The sequence below is a fragment of the Diceros bicornis genome, chromosome 18 (assembly GCF_020826845.1).
Source record: "Diceros bicornis minor isolate mBicDic1 chromosome 18, mDicBic1.mat.cur, whole genome shotgun sequence".
Lineage (NCBI taxonomy): Eukaryota > Metazoa > Chordata > Mammalia > Perissodactyla > Rhinocerotidae > Diceros > Diceros bicornis.
This window is the reverse complement of record NC_080757.1, coordinates 39,436,961-39,462,603: the sequence shown is the minus strand read 5'-3', so window position 1 is coordinate 39,462,603 and position 25,643 is coordinate 39,436,961. Positions and strand designations below refer to the sequence as shown.

General features: G+C 38.1%; 1 protein-coding gene across 1 annotated transcript in view; it reads left to right on the top strand.

Moving 5' to 3' along the window:
- The window catches only part of IKZF3 (IKAROS family zinc finger 3), an 82,309-nt gene that overhangs the window by 33,169 nt on the left and 23,497 nt on the right, over positions 1 to 25,643 (top strand). The window contains 3 exon segments of the mRNA XM_058560887.1: positions 21,616 to 21,876; positions 22,777 to 22,944; positions 25,009 to 25,125. Of these exon segments, the coding sequence (XP_058416870.1) occupies positions 21,616 to 21,876; positions 22,777 to 22,944; positions 25,009 to 25,125 (546 nt within the window).

Sequence of the window (25,643 nt, the reverse complement as noted above, 5' to 3'; positions counted from 1 at the left end):
GAGTTCTATGTCTAAAACTTCAGAGATTCAAATCACAGCTTCAACTAACATTCCAGCTCTGCCTAGCTATACATTAATTTGTACTAGTTCTTAACCACAGAGACTGAAAAATGCTGCCTGGCACAGGATGTGGTCATTTGTGCTGAGGAAAGGCTTATGGTGTTCTACCAGCTTCATGCAACTTCTAGAAGGTGACATCCATGGAGTCACAGTCAGAATGAGGCAAATGATATCTGTGTCTTTGGCTTGTGTTTTTCTGAGTTAGGGTTTCTGAGTTCTGGTAGGTAATGACATTAAGTTTGTGTTTGAAATGATGACTCCTATACAACTTTTGGTCTGGGAATTTATGTTAGAATTTGCTCAGGGTTCAAAAGTAGCCTATGAGTTTTATGTTTTCAGGTAATTGGGGGAAAAAACAGATTAAATACTCAAACGTAAACAAGAAACCAAATAATTTCTACTCAACAATAGGAATTTAAAACAAATATTGTAAAAACCCGTGTGGTGCAGCACTTATCCTAGAATCCATACAATAGATTGCAGGCCTCTGCGTTTTGACCCTGCTCCAGAGGTGCTTCCAAGGAGAAAAGAGGGTCAGTCTCTGTGGTCCACTCCGTTTGAGTTATCTTAGCTGTAGCTGCCTATGCCATTTCTGTCACCTTACTTCCAACTACATGTCGGTAGATTAATGAGATATCTGTGTATTTTTCTCAGTTGTTAGGAGTCTGGGAGTGTCATTCAGTTCTTGATTTCTTAGAAGATATAATCAATCATTCCAAATAATTTGGGGAAGAGAGAAGAAACAGGGTTCCTTCCTCCAAGCCTGATTTAGAAATGAATAGGCTAACTTTAGTGTTGAAAGATTACTCCATTATTTCATGATTAAGCTCCAAACTGATTATTGTACTGTTAATGTTGGTACTTAATCTGAGTCATATACCTTTGGAAAAGGTTGTTACCAGGCCCCTGCTCTTTAAAAAGATATAATATGATCAGTATATACACATTATACATGCTGAGTTATAAAAGAATAGAATTGAAAAGTAGCATTGCCTGATAGAAGATATACCTATTGCATAAAAAGGTACTTCTGCTGTATGCAGCACAGGGAAACACTAGGACTAGAGTTAGGATTATACTTTTAAAGATAGTTAGGGAAATTTAGCTATAACGTAAAAATGATTATAAATAACTTTAAAGTATGCTTTAGAGGATCCTATTCTATTTAAGCTTAATGGAAGCATTTTTTTAAAACATCCTCTAAAAAGTTTTGGAAACTAAGAACTGTCTTGGAATGTTTTAAATTCAGAATAATTGTAGTCATGTTTAATTTATATGTTAAAAAGTGAAATGTCGTATGCATCTTTCTAAGTATCTAGTTCTTAGAAAATAGTTTTACAGAAAATTAGAAACACTACATTATTTTTCTCTTGTGGAGAATTGTTGTTTGAGAAACAAAATGAAATATTTAGAAAAAACTTTTAAAAGGTATTAACTTTAACATAAATTCACTTATTTTCCACCCCACAGATATTTTGATCATTTTTTTTACAATATATTCCTAGGAGCCTACTGCAGGAGCTGGCAATTTTTTTTTCTGTAAAGAGCCGGATAGTATTTTAGGCTTGGTAGCCGTAAGATCTCTGTTGCAACTTCTCAACTCTGCTGTTGTAATGAAAAGCAGCCATAGAAGATACATAAATGAATGCGTGGGGCAGTGTACCAGTAACTTTGTTTACAAAAACAGGCAGTGGGTCAGATTTGGCCTGCAGGCCATATTTGCTGACTCCTGGCCTGGTGGATACATTTATTGCCTGCTGAGTTAAGAAAGCTTTTGGTCCTTCAAAGGAACAGTGTTCATATAAACATTTGAAAAGGGCATCAGTGGGGAATCTAACACTCTTATTTTTTTTTTTTTTTGTGAGGAGATCAGCCCTGTGCTAACATCCGCCAATCCTCCTCTTATTTTGCTGAGGAAGACGGCCCTGGGCTAACATCCGTGCCCATCTTCCTCCACTTTATATGGGACGCCGCCACAGCATGGCTTGCCAAGCAGTGCGTCGGTGCGCGCCCGGGATCCGAACCAGCGAACCCCAGGCCGCCGCAGCGGAGCGCGCGCACTTAACCGCTTGCGCCACCGGGCCGGCCCCTAACACTCTTATTTTTTAAGTTAGAAAAATATATATGACTAACAGCTCTGTTTATCACACACACATGTAGTGTGTATAGCTCTGTACCGCTACCATATACATAAATTAATTGGTCATGAATAAAACCATATGTGGATTAAATGTTATGTTACCACTTAGTTGCTTCCTCCTTTATTCCTGAAAATTTATATCTAATAGACTAATTCACTGGAGATATTTACATCAACTCAAGTTTATTTCCTCCATGTGGCCTTCTTGCACTATCCCAGCTCCCCCAAGTGTAGTCTTAGAGCTGAGTTTTTGGAGTGTGTTCGATTAGTACTTGTTTAAGCACCTAATTATACCCTATCTGGAATTGTTCGTGCGTGACAAACTTTCACCCATTACATTACAAACTTTTTGGAAAAAAGAGCCCTAGTAGCCCACATTTACATCTTTCTAAAAATACCTGCCTATGAAGTGATATAATCCATCTGGATTGAAAAGCACAAGAGATGAAGAGGTTCAGAATTCTTTTTCCAGCCTGGTCATTGACTCCTGTGAGCAATTATTAATTCTCTTCTTCTTAGTGGTGACCAACTACAACTGCTGTCAGACTGATCTTGAGCAGTAGGAAATAACCCAGGGATTGCCAGGTCTTTATTTTTGTTCAGCATTGGGTGAGTGTTGAGACTATCATAGGTACTTCACTGAATCTAAAGGATATTGGGGGCCGGCCCCGTGGCTTAGCGGTTAAGTGCTCGCGCTCCGCTGCTGGCAGCCCGGGTTCGGATCCCGGGCGCGCATCGACACACCGCGTCTCCGGCTATGCTGAGGCCGCGTCCCACATACAGCAACTAGAAGGATGTGCAGCTGTGACATACAACTATCTACTGGGGCTTTGGGGGGAAAAATAAATAAATAAAATCTTAAAAAAATAATAATAATAAAAAAATAAAGGATATTGGGACCTTCCTTTTGGATCTAAAATGTCATTGAGGTACCGAAATGTCAAAAGCAGAAGCTAAAGCCATATTTATAACATATCATGAGAAAGAATATCCCTATTGCTTGTATCTGGCCTATGTTCACAGAGGAGCACAATGAAGTAAAAGCCTCTGGAGATCAGGGCTGTAAGATGTGTTTAATGGTAGTGCACGCAGGAATATAACTAGGTAAAGATGAGACACGGGATGGTGGAATATCATCCCAGCAAGGCTCTGTGAAAAAGAAATGGAGTTAGGGGAGGATGACTGAGGTAGAACCTCACAGCTTTTTCTTTCAGTTCTTCTTCTTCCTCTGAAGTTGGATCCCCGTCTTTGCCATTTCCCACTTGGAATATGGAAGGGAAGATTCTGTTATAAGCACGTGTGTTCTGAGGTTGTGATTCTACATGCATATGCTGGTGGCATTACTTTTCCTCTTTGAATAATGAGTGAATATACATTTGGCTACCAACTCTCTGCATTTAACACTCTACTGGCCTCCATTTTTCAGCAGCCCCCTAACAACCCCTGTCTCTTTGTACTTATACTAGCAGTTTGTTCTGGAGCTGTTATGGAGTAAAAAGTACACAATATACCTCAATATCCATCAGCATCAGCTTTTACCCTGCTTAAGTTGCACATTTACCCTTTGTATTAGTTTCCTAGGGCTTCTATAACACATTACCACAAACTGCATGGCTTAAAACAACAGAAATTTATTCTCTCACAGTTCTAGGGGCTAGAAGTCCCAAATAAAGGTGTCAGCGCGACCATGCTCCCTCTAAAGCCTCTAGGAAAGAATCCTTCCTTGCCTCCTTCTACCTTCCGGGGGCTCCAGAAGCAATCCTTGGTGTTCCTTAGCTTGTAAACTGCATCGCTCCAATCTCTACCTCTGTTGTCACATGGCTGTTTTTCCTGTGTGTATCTCCGTATATCTTCTCCTCTCCTTATAAGGACACCAGTCATTGGATTAAGGGCCCACCCTAATCCAGTGTGACGTCATCTTAACTAATTACATCTACGAAAGTCACAGTCTGAGGTTCCTGGCAGACATGAATTTTGAGGGGACATTTCAACGCACTGTACCCTTCATCTCCCGAATCTTTGTAACTGAATAGCAAATATACCTGATACTCATCATGAAATAGATTTCTTTTTTAATTAATTGTACAGTGGTGATCAGTTAGTTTATTTATTTAATTACCTCTTGTGTAAGAGTCAGGATCCTGCCTGATTCTATGAGAAAAGTTGAATTTGGTAATTTTTTGAAAGGTTTTCAATTTTCTCTATTGTGATACCTTGTGTGATGCTTAGATCAAAGAAACTTTAATTAGAAAGTTTGCTGAAAAAATAATTCTTCCTCCATTAGGAGATACAGCTCCCGTCTTCAGTAGCTTTCCATGTCAGAGTCTCAGTCTCTTTTGAGGTGTACAACTTTTTTGCGCTCATGAGAAATACAAACTACTTTGATGCTTCTGAAAGGGGGAAAAAAAAAGCAAGCCACATTTGTGGTTTATGGATGCTAATTACTGCTACATTTAGATGTGTGAAGGAGGGGTCTATGGCTGGAGCGAGCTGGGAGAGACCGAGTCAGCCTCGCCTAGGCGCTCACTGAGGTTCCAGCGGTACTGCTCAGCACACGCAAATATATGCTTCAAAAGGAAGTGCCGTTTTTTATCAAAATATTACATCTCTCAAGCCCAGATCAAGACCTGTCGCTCATGGGATGCAGGGGTTATCTTACAAAATCAGCAGTGCTTTGCTGCAGAAGTTCACTCACAGGGGATTTCTGTAAGTGCTCACAATGGGCAGAGAGGCTTGATGGCTTCTACTGTGTCAAACGGGTAAGTTATGTTGGTGATAAAACCCAGACACCTCTCCTTGAATCTTTTTAACAAAAAACGTCTCTGGATTTTTTTTTTAACCAAGCTGTGTAGCACAGTGAACTAAAAGGAACTTATAGGAAGATATTTGGCATCTGCAAAAGATGAATGGACAGTGGTAATGGTTGAAAGAAAAAATGGGTCTACCCACTGTCCTTAGTGGGTCCTCTGAGACTCTTCCCCCTTCCTTTTACTTTTCTTTAACTGTGGAGCAATAGTGCTGGTGCCTTCTTGGAGTGGAAGCAAGATGAGTGTGAAATAAAGTGTAGGTTCCAGTCCAGTTGATTAACAGTATGTGTGAAACACCCGTATGTGCCTGCTAACTCTCATAGCATGTGCTCCTGCCAAGTGAGTTCAGCTGCTCAAACTAAGTTTGGCACCAGGCATGGTGACCCAGACCATTGTGTACCCTGGTGCAGTTTGGTAACCACAAGAAGGCACCCTGCTAAGGGATAAGTGAGGAGTCCCAGTGTGTGCCAGAGTCAGCTCATACATAATTGCTTGTTAAATTTTCAGGAATTTTGTGAGCCAGCTGACTTCACATTGGTAACTTGAAATGGGCCATGGTATTTATACCACTGGCATCAGCAAATGCTACAAATAAGCCCTTCCCTCACTCTGAGTTGGTTTTCAAGCATTTACCAGCCCAATTCTGGAGTGAGGACTGAATGAAGGTCATCATTTTTCATAATTTGTCAGAGGGGCTTTTTTTTTTTAATTTGCACAAAGGAGAATAGTGTTGGAGGTGAGAGGAGTACATGAGATCTCTCCACAACATAGTAGATAGGATCCAGAAATTTCGTCTTTAAAATATGGGGGTCACATTATTGTAAAGTTAATGAAATACGGGAGTTTTTTGGTAGATACTATTACCAAAAGCACAAAGCAGCAACAGTGAAGTTTAGACCAGACACAACTGACCATAGATTAAATTTAAGAAGTCCCAAATAATCATGAGTCAATTACTTTCTACCAAATCCCACAAGAATTTTAGCTTGCTCTCGTCAGAGAAGGGAGGAGTTGACAACTGGAGGCAATCACCAATCCTATTATATGCAAATTTATAGATATTGCATTATGGCAGGGTCTTACTGTACTTTATTGTCTCCCAAAGAGTTGATGACACGGCAAGGACAGGGTCTTATTCTTCTGTTATGCCAAAGTTTGGGGTATACAGTAAATGCTCAGTATTTATTCATTTTTCTTTCTCCCTACCATCCAACCATCTATTTAATTATTCACCCCCTTATTGTTCCAAGTGCTCACTAAAAAATTGTTGGTTAATTAAATAAAGTGAAGAAGAGCAAGTGAGTACATTTTGGCAATGGGGTCTTTTTTAGCAGTGTTCTTCAAACTGGGATATGGGAAGACTTTGCAAGGATTACATGGGTGTGGATAATTGTAAGAGAATCAATTTCCAGGTCTTCAGCTGCAGTATGTTCTCTTTCCCAAAAATGATCTGCCCTATAAGGCTGTTGTAGTTGAAGTTCTTCTTTCCCATCTCCCCTTTTACAATGATCCTTCTCCACTTTATAAAAGAAAGGCACATCTTTCACGCATCCCAAATCTTACTTTTTTGCCCTAAGGTGTAAATACTTCCAGGATACCAAACAAAGGATCAATTAGATAATTTCTTTAATCAGACTTTCACGAATGCATCCCCTCCATTCATCTTATTAAAAGATATATTCCTAACAAATTTTACTTTTTATACTTAGCAATTATTGATCAAGATTTGTAGTATACCGATATTGTTTTCATCAACTGTATGCTAATAATTATAATGATAACTCAATTTAGAAGAAATTTTTTTTTTTTTTTTGCTGAGGAAGATTGGCCCTGAGCTAACATCTGTGGGCCGCCACCACAGCATGGCCACTGACCAGCGGTGTAGGTCCGCACCTGGGAACTGAACCCTGGTCGCCAAAGTGGAGTGTGCCGAACTTAACCACTAGGCCACGAAGGCTGGCCCTAGAAGAAATTTTTCAACACATAGCACTTCCTGCTGACAAAAATATTTTTATTTATATATACATAAATTTATATATTTATTTGTATATATATATATAGTTGTTGTTGTGGTAGAGACATATGATAGGATGAGCAATAGAAGACTCAAGCATAAAGGAATAATATGTAAGGACAAAATTCTTTGGGGAGAGTGAAATGCAAATGGAAGTTCAAGGAGAAAATTTCTAATTTTTTTAAAGAGTTTATTTATGGATTTTTAAATTTGTAATGGAGTAAATCAAAGCACTAATGCTTATATTCCATTAGATACATTTGAAAGGGAGCAATAACAGTTTTAACCATCATTATTTACAGTAAACAAAAAGTGTGCTTTTGTTTAAAATTTTTTAAAATTATGATGAAAAATTGTAGATGTCAACTTCATATCCACTTAATGTCCACTGTATCTAAGGGAGAAATATAATTTTTCAAAATTCTTTTGAGAGTACTTGAGCAAAACATTTGAAGACCATCCACTGCCATATAAAGTATATAAAGTGTAGCACAGAAGAGTCTTCAATTTAAGCCTGAGCCTATTTAAAGGCCTAATACAAAGATTCTCAATCTGAGATCTCAGGGTTTGAGAAACCTCTCAAAACTATGTGAAATTCTGTGTTTATTGGCATGTGTACATGTTTCTAGGTAAAGAGTATAGTCCCCAAAGAAGTCCACAAGCCAGAAAAGATTAAAAAGCCCTGACCAAAGTGTGTAAGGTCTTAAGGCTTGTTGACTTTGCTGTTTTTGTAATAGTTTCATATGTTATGGTCTGTAGAATTGCTTCCAACATAAACAGTTTTGGTTTGGTTCTGAATGTATATAAAGTAATATATACTAATTATGAAAAATCATGAAATAGGCACAACTACCCTTTCTTCATCTCCAACCTGAAACCTATTCTAGGGCAATCTTTTAATTTTATTCCTTGCTGATTCAAAGGCCTTTCCTTTTTGTTAATTTGGATAGGGAAAGTTGCAGATGCTTCATCCACAGAAAAGTGCTGAATGGCAATTTGGAAAACAGTTTTTAAAAGAATAGACATCATCTGCCCCTGACAATTCTGTTATGTGGTTTCTTACAGCATTTGATACTCAGCAATCTAGTAATAGACTGACATAGTATTCAGGCTTGGAATTAGGAAAGTTACGTTTGGAATTGACTGACAACACAGTAGTTTGAAAGGGTTGGATTTTAAAGTGTCACACACAGCAGATGAAAGAAGATGTCAGAGCCAGGCCTAAAGGAGGACCCTGGTAATCCAGCCCTTGGTGTATAACCTTCAAACACCAATAAACAAGATTATCTGGATTTAACATGTGACCTTTCTCATTCTGACTGGTAGGTCCAGATGTTTTCTCATTCAGCTGCCTGGTTGAAATCTGCTTTTTAACCGACTGCAATTGGATCTAGATTTGAGGTTGCAGAAATGACAGTCTTGAAAACTATATTCTGCAGTGGGTAACACTGTCTAAACAGTAACATATGGAGATCCCTGGTTTAATAATCAAAAATAATTTGCGACCTTACCCTTAATAGATTTGTTAATTATGTCAACTGAATAAGTAAAAATGGGATTGTGGTAGATATTTCGCTATATTAGTCAGTCGGGTGGCATTAAAAACATTGACAAGATTTGTTAGAGCCAGCATTTTCTGCACCTGTGTCTACAGAAGCAGAAATCCCAGTCATGCCTTTGTTACCCCTCGAGGAAGCTCGTAGCAGCCCCGGAGAATACAGGAAAGGCTCCTTGTTAGCTTCTCCTGCATCAGCCTAGGGTTGTGGCCATACTTTCAGCCACCAAAATTTGGACACAACTAATGTACCTGTATTACCTGTCTTCATTGCTTGGAGCCCAGAACTATTTCTGACATTTTCATATGAACTGTTCCTTACTTATCATTATCTTGATTTTCCAGTTCTAGCCCTTCGGGTTTTACTAGTTCTCTCTCCGAGACTGTATAGAAAATATTCTCTATATGTTATTGTCTTCTTTTCTTATTGGAGGACTAAACTCTCACACCCCTGAATGAAACCTCAGAGAGCTTCCCCATGTGCTTTATACAAGCACTGCTGACTTGTAGTCGGGATAGTGTTCATTAATTAATTCACCTAGTAAAGCACACTAAATTATTAACAGAATAGCAAATGAGACATAAAAGCACATAAAAAGACATAAAATATGACAGAGAAATAATACAACTAGAAAATCCAGGTCTTTATGGATTTTAGTACAACTTAGAAAGATCAAAAATCAGTAGTTACTTATCAACTAAAGTTGATAATAAAATAATTAAGTATGGGAGATGTCCTATGAGGCCAACTCCTACAGCTGATGTTTTAGCCTCCTTTCCTACTGCCAAGTAGCAGATGCACCTTGTGTTTTTTAACACAATACTTATTAATTTCTTTGAAAAGGGCATGAAATTAGTTGCACAGAAACAAAAGGAGTTAAAGATAGTCTTATGAGGATTAATCATAGCTCAAAACCTACACTTGTCACAATGCTTCTTGTAACAGTAAGTGAATGAGTAGCTAAACTCTCCCCTCCTGAGACAGTCAGTATCAGCGTAGCTAGCCATCAGTTGTTGGTTTTTGTTTTTTTAAAATCCTTATAGAGTTCTTTTTTCAAAAAAACAGCTTTAGTGTGGTTATAATTTACATACCTTTAAGTGTTCAATTCAATGATTTTCAGTAAATATACAGAGTTGTGCAGCTAGCACCATGTTTTAGAACATTTCTTTCACCCTAAAGAAAATGTCTTGTACGTGTTTTCAGTCAGTTCTCATTCTTACCCCCAGCCCCAGGCAACCAACCACTAATCCGATTTCTGTCTCTATAGATTTACCATTTCTGGACATCCTATATAAAAGGAATAATACAATATGTAGTCTTTTGCTTCCGGCTCCTTTCACTTAGCTTAATATTTTTTAAGTTTATCCATGTTATTGTATGTATCAGTACTTTGTTCCTCTCTATTTCTGAATAGTATTCTATTATATTGATAAAGTACATTTTTTTAAATCAATTCACCAATTGATGAACGTTCTGATTCATCATCTGTTTCCATTTATTGGCTCTTATGAATAGTCCTGCTGTGAACATTTGTGTACAAGTCTTTGTGTGAACATATGTATTCATTTCTTTTGGGTAAATACCTAGGAGTGAAATTGCTGGATTGTATGGTAAATTTATGTTTAATTTTATAAGAAGTTATCTATATTGGTTATCGGTTACTATATAACAAATTACCCGAAATCTTAGCAGCTTAAAACAGTATGAATTTGTTATCTCAGGAATACAGACCCAGTTTATCTGGGTCCTCTGCTTCAGAGTCTCTCACAAGGCTGCAATCAAGGTATTGACCCAGACTGTGGTCTCATCTGAAGGCTTGCCTAGGGAAGGATCAACTTGCAAACTCACTATGTGATTGTTAGAATTCAGTTCCTTGAGAGTTGTTGGACTAAGGGCCTCATTTCCTCACTGTCGGTTGGCCAGAAACTACCTTCAGTTCCTTGCCATGTGGGCTCTCTAGCTTCTTCTACTTCATGAAAGGAGCACATGAGAAGCACCAGAGAGAGAGAATGAGAACACGAGGAAAGTCACAGTCTTTTATAATCTAATGATAGAAGTGATTTCCCATCACTTTTCCTATGTTCTGTTAATTAGAAGCAAATCACCTAGGTCCAACCCACATTCAAGGGGAGATTACACAAGGATATGAATATGAAGAGTCAGGGAGCCATTTTAGAAGGCTCCCTACTATACTGCTAAATTTTTGTCCAAATGGCTGCACCATTTTACATTCCCACCAGCAACGTGTTAGGGTTCCGTTTTCTCCACATCCTCACCAACACTCACTGTTGTCTGTCTTTTTGATGCTAGCCATTCTAGTGGGTGTGAAGTGGTATCTCTTTGTGGTTTTAATTTGCATTTCTCTAATAACTAATGATGTTGAGCATCTTTTCATTTGCCTATTGTTCATTCGTATAATTTCTTTGGTGAAATGTCAATTCAAATCTTTTTCACATTTGTTAATTGGGTTATTTGTCTTATTATTGAGTTGTAAGATACTTTCATTTATGAATCATGCTTTTGGTATCATATCTAAGAAATCTTTGCCTAACCCAAGGTCATGAAGATATTATGTGTCAGCTTCCATGCTTAGGGCTTTCTATACATTATTTTGCCAAATTTAATTACTGTAACAACCTTGTCGGGTATAGATAGTATCATCATTGCACATTAGAAATTTCACAGAAATCAAGTGACTTGCTGAGATCACACAGCTAGTTAGTACAACTTGAACCTAGATTCTGTCTTACTCCAAAGCCCTTGCTCTTTCAGTGACAAAATGAGAGTGAAATACCATATTGTCCCTTCTTTATAATTATCATACCCATTCTGGGGTGCAATTTGGAATACTGTTAGTAGAAACCTCTCTATCTGTGATCATTTGTTGTTGTTAGTGCCATCGAGTTGATTCTGACTCCTAGTGACCAGCGGAACCCTGTGTCCCTCTCATCTTCCAGCACTATATCAGTGCTCCACTGCTATTCATAGGGTTTTCATGGCCAATTTTTTCAGAAGCGGGTGGCCAGGTCCTTCCTCCTAGTTTATCTTAGTCTGGAAGCTCTGCTGAAACCTGTCCACGATGGGTGACCCTGCTGGTTTTTGAAATACTGGTGGCATAGCTTTTAGCATCACAGCAGTACGCAGCCACCACAGTATGACAACCAACTAACGGGTGGTGCAGTTCCCTGACCAGGACACAAACCGGGGCCACAGTGGTGAGAGTGCCGAATCTTAACCACTAGACCACCAGGGCTGGCTTTGTGATCATTAGAAGTTGCCTTTTGAAGTAGAAAGGGTCATGTACTCCAGTTTGTTGGCTAGATTCCATCCTAGTTTTATTCTGCCAGACAATATTCCCTGCACTGGTTCTGATGGAGCTGGGATGCATCTTTGCTTGCAGCCTTGAAGTGTGTTACTGGGCAGCTGTTAAGCAGTTGTTATACTTTACCCCCAGGAACGAGCATGTTCCAGTGACAAGATAGCTTATTCCCTTATGTGCTTTTAACGTTGTACATTGACTTAGGACAAGTCAGTGCCGAGTTTCCTCCATGTTTCTTAGTGCTCTGATTCCATTATTTGAAAACCAAAGAGAGGGAAATGGAGGAAGCAGAGAAGAAGAAAAGTCCAAATAATATGTAACAGATGGTAAATTTTGTATTATTTTGCACATATTTTGTTTTAATTTAATGTTAAAAAGAGTAAGAATCTTCTCATTCTTAATCCTTATGCTCATTTCCCTCTCTTCCAAGAATCCTTTATACCCTTTGGGTCTGGTTGGTATACCTTAAGTTAGAAATACAATTTATTGTTTTCCTCTGCTGTGGCCTAATATGCTAGCCTTAGGCAAAATTACAATCTGTGCAATTTTTTTTAAACATCTGAAACTTTAATTTTGTACTCGAAGCAAATAACAGAATAATTGTTCATGCCTTCCTTCTTTCCTTCTTTCTGTTCATTTGGTAAGCAGTTGCTGAACTGCGTGCCAAGCACAGTGCTAAATGTTAAGAGTGCAAGTGGAATAATATACAGACATTGACATCAAGCGGCCACTAATGTAGAGGAGAAAGTGGGGAATACCATAGGAGGAGCAGATTTGAAAGGAAGTAAAAAGGAGAGAAATAATGAGCTAGGCTGAAACTTGTTGCGTGTGAAACAAGTATAAGAAATCCAAGAAGTGATTGGAAGTATCTGTTGGGCTCAGCAGGGACGACTAGGCTAGAGATACAGTTTTGGGAGTCATCAGCAACAAAAAGTTGGATTAGGAGAATATGTAAAGTGAAAAAACAGAAGGCTCAAGAAATAGGCCCCTGGAGACCATTCACACCTAGGAGACAGAAAGAGGAGTAAACAGAGGAAATAAATAAGTGATGTAGGGATAGAACCAGGTATGAATAGAGCTCAGGGAAGAGGTTCAAGAAGCAGGGAATGGTCAGTGGCATCCTGTTCCACATGGTGGAATAGGAGGGGCAGAAGCCGTACCACAGTGGGCAAAGAAGTCAGCTGGAGAACTGGTTATCACTGTGGGCTTGGGCCTTTCTCTGATGTATCATGAGGGAAAACTCGGCATACCACAGCTCAGCTTCAGCAAGTTGTAGACAAGTTAGGGAGTGGTACAGCAAATTGACTTATTACTTCTTTCCTAACTGGCCTTCTTATTATCATTAAATTTATTCAGGCTGCCCAAGGAATTCATTCATTTATTCATTTGTTCATTCATTTAATACCTAGGTAAGTGGGCCCTCTGAAAGGTTCCGGGGACACAAATGTTATTAAAACCTGCCACCTGCCTTGAAAATACTCCTGGTCTATATGGGAAATAAACATATTAACTGTCATATAACACAACACATACTATGTATACCAAGAACTACTTATGCTCTGGTTATAGAAGACATTTTCATTCCTTCCCTTACCCATGATTCTGAGTTTGGTGTTGTGACAGAATGTTTTTAGCCAATTTAATTGTAATTGGATGACATGTTTTGAATTTTTCTAAGAATTATATTTTAATATGCTGTAAATATTTTTATTGAATTCTGTTAAAAAAAGATACAGTAAATATTCTATACAAAGAAATTATTAATGAAAAGAAAGTTTTTTCTTCTGGATTTCTAAATGAAATGTCTACCAGATGCATACTTTAGTCTATCTCTAGTATGTTTAGGCAACATCTAAAACCTCAACCTCTGTGAATGTATTTCCATTCATTATTCTTCAATGGGTAGTGGAAATATAAATATGAAATAATATAATACTACATAGGTTAAATAATCAGCAGAAAGAGTTCATACTTACAATGGACAGAAATGAAAAAATACTCTATATTTGTATACTGCTTTATAGTTTAGAATGAACTTTCACACATCATGTTCTTCAATCCTCACAACTCTAGATAAAGAATTCACCTGGCCCCGTGATATCTGAAGAGCTTAGCCCAACTGAGCAGCTGGAACCTTACCTACTGCTGATGTGTAGTGTTTTCCTGTTGTTAAAAGTAGTAAATCGCCTCTTGTTCTGGTGGGCAAGCAAAGAATTGCACTGAAATTATTAAACAAAATTTTTCTTATTATTGTGGCAATGAATGAGCTATTTGATAGTCAGAAAATAAGACAAAGATTAATGTCTTTAGTAAAATTGAAGTTGGTTCCTTTGCAGCTAAAACTTTCTTCATGTTTTTGTGCTAATACTCTTGAATTTGAAGTGACATAATTTACTAATTTCCAGTTTAGATTCTTTGAGGGAAAATTTAAAAGTCTGATAAGAATATGTTTTAATGAGAACTTAAACCAAACCAACTAATATCCAAACTGCTATCTCTTATTTCACTGCTGAGATATTAATATTTTATCTCTTATTAGTCTGATTCACCTTTTCCAGTTTTTTTCATAATTTTAAAATAAGTATTTCAAAAATACTAGATGTCTATCATTTTAAATTTTAAAAGAAGAGAAAAATGAAAGCATAATGGATCCTATACTAAATCAATGACCAAAAGTTTTGTTTTCATTGAAACTTTGTAATTTTACTGGTTAGAGAATACTGGAACTTCTTATTCTTTAGTTCTCAAAATATCATTGGCTTTTCTCCCTCCTCACTTTACACATAAAAATGTAAATTAGAAAATGAAAATGACCCATAATTTCAGTGTTCTTGTTCCTAATACAAAGAGGCTATTGTGGAAAAAGAGACATTAATTTTATAAGGAAAACTATTCTAGTTAATCTGTTTCTGCTGTATTGGATGATAGCAACAAATTCTGTAGACTAAATACCTACAATACATACATCTCCCATTTTGCTCTTTAGTGCTTCAAGCTTCTAAATCCTATTAACAGCTGTCAAAACCTGGTAAACTATTTAGATGCTTTCACAATTTGTTTAATTGGATAGTTAGAAAATGGCATGCTAGAAAAGCACCCTCCCCCTTCTTTTAGCCTGGCTGAACATCTGTAGCATTAGGGCCTCATTATCTCTGAATTGGCATAGCAAATCAGTGGCATCATTAAAATGCCACATTAAGATGATTAAGCTTCTTTGTTATCCAGTTGACTTTTGCACGTGCTGAGGATTTCATGGTTATGACCCCCAATCCTTGTAAAACACTTAAACAACATCACCCTTTTGTGTCTTCCCTAACAGCCTCTGTCTCGTTTTGTCGCTTCTCGCAATATCCCTGGCAAACTTGAGGCTATTATTCCAAACTTTGTCCTTCTTTGAGTTGGATTCTGAGATCTCATAGTTCAGGGTGGAAATTCAGAAACCCCTTTTTACAACTGGGAAATTCCTACTAACGTGCTATCCAAGACATCCAAGTTGCCTGTTCTGTTTGCCATCTTTGATACGTTCTTCTCTCCAACCGAGCATTTTATGTGCCTGTGAAAACAAACTGAGGCACAGTTGGCTGAGACTGCTATTGCCCCTGAAGGATTTAGATGTTGGATCCTTTCCAAGACCCATTGTTTTTGCAGTGTCTCAGGTGAAACCAAAAATGTCTACTCTGGAGTGCAAGCCTTTCATGTGATAACCATCACCCCAGGAAATGAAACCATGTGCATCAGCCCCAGTGAGCCAAGCCTTTGTTCGCTTCAGCCTACAAAATTCTCTGGGGGGTGTGTGTGTGTTAATGTGTGTCATCTTCCTAAGAGGCCTCCAGAACATAGACAAAGATGGGAGCAATTGTACCCCAGAGTAGCTCCTTTAGAAAGAAGTTCAGTTTAATCTAATTTTCTGTGGGTTAGATTCAATTTAGACATCTTTTTTCCCCCCTATGGGAATGTTTAGCAATTACCTTTATCAGCAGTTTGTGGTTTGGTATGTTCTTTTCTCCACAAGTTCAATTATAAAAAATTTACTCAGGAAGCCTTTAACATTTTTTATTATGAAATTTATCATACATACAAAAAGGCAAATATAATTACATGTATTATTTAAAGAATAGTAACAAAACAAGCCTCCATGGACCCACCACCTGGCTTAAGAAATAAAATATTGCTGGTGCCTATGAAGATTCTTGATAATTTTTTAGGTGGCAATTTAAATTGTGTACCTAAGAAACCTGATACTTATTGTAAGAGACTGGAATTCACAAGACTAAAATGGGAGATTATTCACATTACAAAAGGTTTATTCACTTTACAAAAACTTCAGGATACTGTGGGGCAGTTCCTCGAGTATATTCAAGTATTTCTTGGCAGATCTTTAATATTTTTTGCCTGTATTAACAGTTCAAGTGTTGCTAGTCACTGACAACCAAAAATCAATGAAAAATGATGATAAACATCTCTGTATAATGTAAATCAGTGGGACAATATTATTGGGTTTACATGTAACACTTTATGAACATATCGGCTATATAAAGGTGAATCTGTACAGGTTAATGACATCATGCTAAATATAAAGTAGAATGAGGTAGGTGTATGAGAAACAGGAGAATTTTTTTCTAGTTTAGAGTATCAAGGTAGAATGCATGGAAGAAATGGCATTTAAACAGCATCTGGAAGTTTAAATAGAATGTTCATGTGGGGAAAGGGCAGTCATTTTAGGTGTGGGAAAGACTGGAAAACTGATTAGATTGCTGCTGTGCTTCTCAAGATTTAACGTGCATAAGAATCCTTGAGGATCTTGTTAAAATGCAAATTATGATCCAGTAGGTCTGGGGTTAGGCCTTGAGAGTCTGCATTTCTAACCGGCTCCCAAGAGATGCTGGAACTGCTGATCCAAAGTCCTCACTTTGAGGAGCAAGGTTCTTGTCTAGAGAAAAGGATGATTCAAGGAAATCATAGCTAGTGAGAAATGAGATGATCAGGTAGGCTCAGAGCAGATTCTAGACAGAACCTTGAATGCCTCGCGAGGAGTTTGGACTTTATCCTGTAAGCAAAATGAAATCATTGAAAGTTTCTGAACAGGGGTTTTAGTGCCACAGGATGATTAATCTATCAATAGGTTATAGTATAAAATTGAGGTCACATACACTGTGGGCCAGTCAGGAGGCTAATGCAGTGTGGTGTATTCATGTACTAAGTATTTATTGGGTATGCACTTTATGTAGAGCACTGTGTCAGACTCTAGAGTAGTGGTTCTCAAACTCCATTACGCATAAGATTTACCTAGAGAGCATGCTTTTTAATGCATGTATCCAGTACCCACACCCAGATTAGTAGATCTACGGTGAGACCCTCCCCCTAGTTTCTATTTTAAAACCACACAACCTCTGGTCTTACAGACACAGGTTACAGTGTCATAGGGGATATTGAGTTTAAAAAAACAAAAATACAAACCTGTGTAGCTTCTGCCCTCAGATAGCTTACATATCCAAATAGGAGATGAGGTGAGTTTATAAATAACTCAGAGAAAGAAGGAACAGATTATTTTGCAGCTGTGGGGATCAGGGAAGGCATAGTGCAGGGAAATGGCATATTAGTTTGGCCTTAAAGAAAGTGTAGGATTTGGACCTGTGGCAGTGTTGGGGAAAGACCTCTTAGGCAGTGGAAATAATAAAAGCAAGAATACTTAGAAATTGTTTAGTGTGGCTTAAGATATCTGAGTATTGAAAATCAACATTACAAAGATAGGTTGGGGCCAGATATTGAAAGGCCTTTTAAATTCTTTGTTTCTGAGTTTGGACTTTATTTTGTTGGCAGCAGGGAATATTAAAGAATTTTGACAGGGTCACGATATGACCAGAGCCGTAGTTTAGGAAGAACACTCTGGTGGTAGTATACAGAATGAGTTGAAAAGGAGAGAGAAAGGAGGCAGAGAGAACAGCGTGGAGGCTACCGCAGTAAGTCTTGGAGAGGGTAATCAGAGTCTAAGATTTAGGATAATGGGTGTGCAAAACAGTGGGAAGGAGAAGCAGATTGGAGAGAGGGTACAAAAATAGAACCAAGGAGGGGTGCAAACAAGAGGGAGGAAAGATGACTATAAAGATTCTAGCCTGAGTAACTGGGAAAATACCTAGGAGGCCTTTGGGAATAAACTGCTGAAGAATGGGAGAGAGATCACACCTGGAGATGTATATTTGGGGACTAATCATATAAAATGCTAGTTGAAGCCTTAAGAGTGGATGAAATTGCCATGGGGAAGGAGGTATGGAAGGAAGAAAAAAGAGGTTTAAGGACAGTGATTAGGAGGCAGAGGGAGGCAAAGGAGCTAGAAAGAAGCCATCAGAAAGGTAAGGAAAGGAGGTACAGTTTCATTGAGGAAATAGGAGTATAGGGCCGGCCCCGTGGCTTAGCGGTTAGGTGCGTGCGCTATGCTGCTGGCGGTCCGGGTTCGGATCCCGGGTGCACACCGACGCACAGCTTCTCCGGCCACGCTGAGGCCACGTCTCACATACAGCAACTAGAAGGATGTGCAGCTGTGACATACAACTATCTCCTGGGGCTTTGGGGGGAAAAAATAAATAAATAAAATTAAAAAAAAAGAAATAGGAGTATAGAACAAGGAATGGTGGTCAAAAGTGTCAAGGGCTGCAGAGAAGTTGGGGAGAATGGCATACAAAAGGCCTTCAGATTTAAGAATCAGGAGATTATTGATGATCTTCAGGGGAGCAGATTCAGTGAATTATGGAGGCAGAAGACAGATTACACGGAATTTTACATCAGTTTTGAGGATGTAGAGGCAGTAAGCATAGATTACTTTTGTAGTAAGTCTATCTAGAAATGAATGGTGAGGGAGGATGAGATGAGAGGCTAAACTAAATTACAAAGAGAATTTTAGAGCCTGAGGACGTAGAATCTAGAGGTCTCAGAGACTTGATGTGGAGATTCGAAAGGAAAAGGATTCCAGTTTCAAGACTTGGAGACTGGAAGAAGGAAGATTCCATTTGTAAATAAAAAGAAGTCATAAATTAAAAGCAAGTTTGGGTTCAAGGATGACGTTTTATTTTAGACACATTTATTAATATTTTCAAGGGATACTAAGTAGAATGCCCCCCTTTCTTCTGCTCAAATAAATCTTCCCTCCTAAGGGATGGAATGAATCTCTTCATTAGAGCAGACTAGTGTCTTTCCTGGTAGTTTTGGTGAACTGTATTTGGAGGCTGGATGCTAAGCCCAATAATCTCTCAGGAATCCCATTAGTATCTTAGATGCTAATGTATTCTAATATTCAACTCTGTTTACCTTCACATGGTAAATCATAATGAATTGTTGATCCCAGTAACCATGCAGAGAGGCCATCCAGGTCTTTTATCTAAAACTGGTAAGACTCCAAAGGCAAACCAACAACTATACCAGGAACTCTTTTGGTCCAGTAAGTCCAAGGAACTTCCCTAATGCCCTGTCCATGTGACTCATATGCTTTCCCTTAGGGCCCTGGGTCTCAAATACTGTCTTTCTTGTTCTACAGCTAAGTCCTAAAGGACTAAAGCCAAGATTTTATCTTGAGCCAGGTCGATGTAGTATTGAGTTCTAGGTCAGACCCATTAAAGCCAAAATCCTGAGGGAAGGAGAAACTCTCTTATGTCCTCTGTTTTCAGAAAGACCCCACACATTAATCTTACTAGTTTTTCATTGTCACTGACCACAGAATGGCCTGAGTCTGTTCATATTAACATTTTATAACTAAAATGAAAAGGATCCTTTTCTGCTGGCCCTTTCTATCTGCTGTTTTTGGTTTTCAGTAGCTAAAGTTTTCCGTTGAGGTTCTTTTAAACGCCTACATGCAAACTGAAGAGCACTCAAGCTTTGGTGGGATATCACCCACAGCTGGAGTGATGGAGGAAGGGAGGAGGGTACAAGCCTCAGGTGCATCCTTCTCTTAAAAAAATTTAAAAAAAACAAAAACCACTTAAAGCAAACAAATTCCATCTGAAATCAGGCAAGACCTGTCCAGAGAAAGAAGGGAATGGATCTCTTTCCATGTAGGAAATAGACATCAATTTGTATATAACCCAAATGCATAGGATGGGCAAATTTGAAACATGTTGGACTTATCCTACAGCCCTCCATCTCTTCTAATCAAAGAGTGAAAGGTTGTGAACCGTGAACCGTGGTGAGAAGCAGTGGAACAGAGTTGCAGCAATGGCTCCTCTGTTGGTGGTTAGGCCCTGTCTTGCTCTATTAAGCAAACACAGTTAATATAGATGAAAGGTAACCTTGATAGAAGTGAAAATTGAAACTTGAGTTGAAGGTAGCAAGCCAAGCGCAGCTGCGTTGTACTTCCTCCTATGTGGCAACAGGAGCTGCGCTTACTGGTGTTTTTTGGAAGGGATGTAGTTTTTTCAAATATCTTTTTTTCAGAGTGTTTTGGTTTTTAACGGCTACACATTGGTAGGAGAGTGTGGAATATGTTAGTAAGAAGCCACTTAGACTTTATATGTCTAGTGTGTGAGATCAAATCCAAGTTCAGCATTCTAATCACACATCTGCTATTAATCGGCTGTGTAACCTTAGACAAATCACCAAGAACATCTCTGTACCTGTATTTCCTTATACAGGGAAAAAAAGAGGGCTGGATTAGATGATCTCTAAATTCCCTTCCAGCCCTTAAAATTCCATTGATTTGTGATTCCTCATGGGGAAGTACAACTTCCAATTTCTAAGAATGAATGTTTGAAAAAGTAAGCATTTATGCAGCATGTTTTATATATGAAAAATTCCTTACAAATGTTTATTATTATTACATCAGGCAAATGTTTAGGTTTTGTTAGTGTCAGTACCTAATTTTGCCTTCTTCATTTCTTATGTTCTTCAGCTTAAGAGTGTTGTAACTCTTTTTAAGATAGTACCTGGTCAGCCAACTCACTTGAGCCAATCCCTTCTCTCCTATCCAGTCCTGTAATTCTAGGATCTTGAGTTCATCCTTCCCTATAGGTGCCCTTCCCCTTGCTTAGATTGAGCTCTATTTCCCTGTGTTAATGAAAGTGACTCCTTAGAAGGTTATTTTAAAGAATTACTTCTCCTTTTATCTTTCTCAACAGTATTTCATTGGTACTGCCAGCTTCCTCTACATTCAATGTTGTCTCTTTATCAGTTCCGAGATAGAGGGAGATAAGACTCTTTTAACAGTTCCTATACATGGAAGGAGAAGAGACGAAGCATGGCTTAAAATCAGAAAAACTATATTAACTAGTCAACTCTCAATCTTAATGGCTTAAATTGGATACATTTGAAGGATTAAAACAGTTTTTTCTTCATGAAACCAAAGAGCACATCACCTTGCCTTTTAACTGCAGCCACCAAAAAGGTACTAGATCTGAGAACCTTTCTTTACCCCAGTACTGGAGAACAGTTGTTCAAAATGTTTTTTTCATGGTTTCTTTGAGCAGTCATAGCTAAAATCTATTATCTCTAATTTTCTGGATGGCCTAAAACGCTGTCATCTATTTTTGTGTGTGTGACTGTGTTTTCCCCTGACTGTGGTTCTGAATTCAAATAATGAGTAATCATCCTAATGGTGTTTTCTTGTTTTGTAAATGTACAATATTATGTTAGCTTCATTTGATATTTAATTGTCAGTTGTGGGTCTCTGCTCTTGGAGCTGCTTTGATAGCCCCAAATACAATCATTGTTCATTTCTTGCATTTTCCTCCCTGCAGATGATTCAATGAAAGTGAAAGATGAATACAGTGAAAGGGATGAGAATGTTTTAAAGCCAGAGCCCATGGGAAATGCAGAAGAGCCTGAAATTCCTTACAGCTATTCAAGAGAATATAATGAATATGAAAACGTTAAGTTGGAGAGACACGTTGTCTCGTATGATAGTAGCAGGCCAACCAGTGGCAAGATGAACTGCGATGTGTGTGGATTATCCTGCATTAGCTTCAATGTCTTAATGGTTCATAAGAGGAGCCATACTGGTAAATAGTCTCCTTTACCCATTCTTCTGAAAACTCTCCTAATGCAGCCATGTGAGAAATGAAGTGGTGGAATTTGGGACGACTTTTGACTACTTTCATTGATTTTTGCTATAATTCTCATGTATCTCTTCTTCTTTGCATTTCCGTTTACCCAGTGATTTTTATTCCTGCTTCACCATGCATTTGGCAACATACTGCAAATACTATGAATAAAAAATGACTGTAGAGAGCACAGTGTTCTAGGTCAGCCAGATTTTTTTTTTTTCAGTTAATAAGTGGGAGTTGAATTGTGCGATTTGCTTCTTAGGCATCTTTCATATATTTCTGCATAACTTTTAAAAAAGCAGATCTCCTTATTGTATTGGGTTCAAATTTGGTAAATGAAAGGATATAGTTTTATGGCCAGTTTTTAAAAATTTATCTTCAGACAATAAACAGGCAGTCTACAGAAATGCATGCAAATACAATAGTCCTACTGAGCCCGATAGATTCCATCTGACATCTGGTATAAAGACTTTAAAAAGAAGCATTTCTGGCCCTCAATACTTTATTAGGACTTGAGTCTGTGACTCTTTTTTCAGACTGAGATTATATTCAAAAGGAGTGCTAAGTAATGTAAAAACTTATATGTAGAAAGCACTTCTAGAGCTGTTCTTGTTTCTTTGCTCTGATCCAAGACAAGAGGATACCTAAAATAGCCTTGCTTGGGGGTGCTTTTTCTCTTCTAGAGGGAAGATTCCATTAAGTAAATCTTATGCTTGCCTTGAAATACAGCTCCCAGCCCATCCCAGTATGAACAGAAACTGTCTAAAAGATGAGCTTTTGCCATAGGCATCTAATCTGTGCATATGCTTCTCCACTTGCCGGTGATCAGAAATCTCCTTTTTGTCCTTTTTAAAGGTGAACGCCCATTCCAGTGTAATCAGTGTGGGGCATCTTTTACTCAGAAAGGTAACCTCCTCCGCCACATTAAACTGCACACAGGGGAAAAACCTTTTAAGTGTCACCTCTGCAACTACGCATGCCAGAGAAGAGATGCACTCACAGGTCATCTTAGGACACATTCTGGTAAGTGAGAGCAATGAGCATTCCATATCTAGTAAACGTGTGTTCCTCAGTGCCCATTGCAGAAACTAGAAAGAGTTAAGTATGGAGGTTTTAATCTGTCATTCCTGTTCTGAAGGGTTACAACAGCAGAGACCTCTAGGGCTAATTACACTCCATTAAGGCATTAATTGCTCTCCGTCTGGCTCAATGGGGATGATCATCTCCTTACCATCCTTGCTCCCCTAGAGAACAACACACTTAGGGAGAACCTGCCCTATAAAAACGCTTTTTTAAATTTTTGCTAAGAAATTATAGCCATCAGTATTTTCTTATGGTAAACTTTATTAAAAGATTATTTTCCTAAAAACACACACACACACATTTTTCATTCAAAAGTCTGGACAAACAAATGATGTACAGTTTGTAAATTATATAAACTGTAAACTGGGTATAAATCATTATTAGAGGGTTACTTTTGACCATTCTGGTCAAATTTGGGGTTTTGGGGGCCATTCTGGGATAAATTTCTGTTGTTTTTTTTTAAATTGAAATGTAATTGACAATATAACATTATATGAGTTTCAGGTATAGATGGGCTAAATTTCTTAAACCCAACTTTCTTCTTGCTCAGCCTATTTATTTTTAATCCCTAAAAGATGAGCAGCAGTAAGAATTCATAAAAAGCTAGGTTCTGTCTTGCTGTTTTTACTCCTTATTTTAACCAAGCGAGATAATACAGTTTTTTTCAACATTTAGAATTTCCCCTCTAGAAAAATAAAACTGAGTTTATTTTCAAATTTGGTACCTCATGTTCTTGATGTTATCTGACAAAATTTTAATTGAAGAGAGAAAAAAAAAGGTTTGTTTTTTTGTTAATCCACGTACTGCTTTGACTAAAACCCAGCCCCAACCCGCAACTGGTCACAATTCAGAGACTAAGGATTAAACAAGTCAGCCCCAACAAAACCCACCATGAGAGATCATAAGTGGCCAAAGAAAGGTTTCTTTTACAGCTCATTGTTCAAAATAATGAATTAAGGCTGAGTTTGGTCCCCAAAATTAGAATAGTTCTCTTCTGTTGCTTTTTTCAAGTACAATCCAACAATAGTAGTCATTATTAAGACAGATTCTAGAGGACCCCAATTTATGCAGAAACTTAACATTTTTAGCCCTAGCACACCTGCATTTATTTTAATTTGGGATTCCATACAGATCTTTTAGTGCTTTAAGTCCCAAAGGCTCTGTTTTAAACAGAGCAAGAGGATTAGAAAATAAAAATCTCAGTCCCTAAAACTCTGACAAATTCATAGGGAATACTTTATCAACAAATCAGAAAAGCCAGTCCTGCACACAAGGTTGAAGTTATTACTTCCATATTTCAGGCAGTAGAGCATTTGGAGGAGTTGGGAGGATAAAGGGGGCCTGAATTGTATGGATGAACTTTTGAGGAAACTTTTACTTTATCTTAGAAATGAAGATGAAGTCATTTTTTCAATTCATTCTTATTTCTATTATTCAGAAATATCCTCAGTTAGCTCAGTTTTTATTGAGTTAGCCCAGGCTTTGCTGTAGCCACTTGGCAAGGATGAGCCAGATTTATCTAAAAATGCCAGTGCTCTAAAAAGGCCATCAGTTTCTCGGTGAATGGCTAACTGCCACAAACTGCAGCATTCTTTATTTACAGCCAGATGAATGTCACAAAATAAGGGATCTCTTCCTATTTCATTCTTAAACCACACTAACCTCCTTGAAGAATAAAAAGGCCCTATTTTTTTCCCTAAAGAAACAAGATTGGATCTGGAGCTAAAACACTATGCTCAGTGATAATCATTAAATCTAAATCCTTTCATTTGTGAAAGGAGGCTATCCTTTTGAAGAACACTCTAACATAATAATCAATCGTAGACCTTAACCTTATTTCAGTTTACTAAATTTAAAAGTAATATAGATGCAAAAGTATCCAAATACTCTAGCTTCTCTCAACAGTCTCGTTCCTTGTGGACAGTTTTCACAGAGTAGCCCTAATACACCATTTGTTCTGTAACCCCTGAGGGTCACTGAGTGCCCCTTGTGCTCTCCTTATAGTTGAGAAACCCTATAAATGTGAGTTTTGCGGAAGGAGTTACAAGCAGAGAAGTTCCCTTGAGGAGCACAAGGAGCGCTGCCGTACATTTCTTCAGAGCACTGACCTGGGTGAGACTGGTGAGTTCATGCAACACTCATTCCACATACATTTAGTGAGCATCTACTGTTCTAGGTGATGGACTACAACAGTAAATAAAAAGACAAAAATACTGTCCTCATGGAGTTTATATTTTAAAAAGGAAAGACAGACCATAAACAAAGTAAATAAGTAACTTATACAGTACATTAAAAGATAGTAAGTGCTATTGAGAAAAACAAAGCAGGTACTGGGGACTGAGGGTAAGTCAGGGAAGGTTTCAATGAGGTGACATTTTAACAGACTTAAAGGGATGAGGAGAGAGCCCTACAGATAACTAGGAAATAGCAAGTGCAAAAGCCCTGAGGCTTGAGTTTGAAGAAGTGTAAATAGTCTCGTGTGGCTGGAGCAGAGATTAATGGACATGAGGCCAATGAGGAAATGGGAAACCAGGTCTTACCAGGCCTCATAGGCCGTTGTAAAGACTGTCTTTTACTCTGAGTGAAATTGGAAATCTTCAGAGAGTTTTGAACAGAGAGGTGACATGATTAGACTTCTC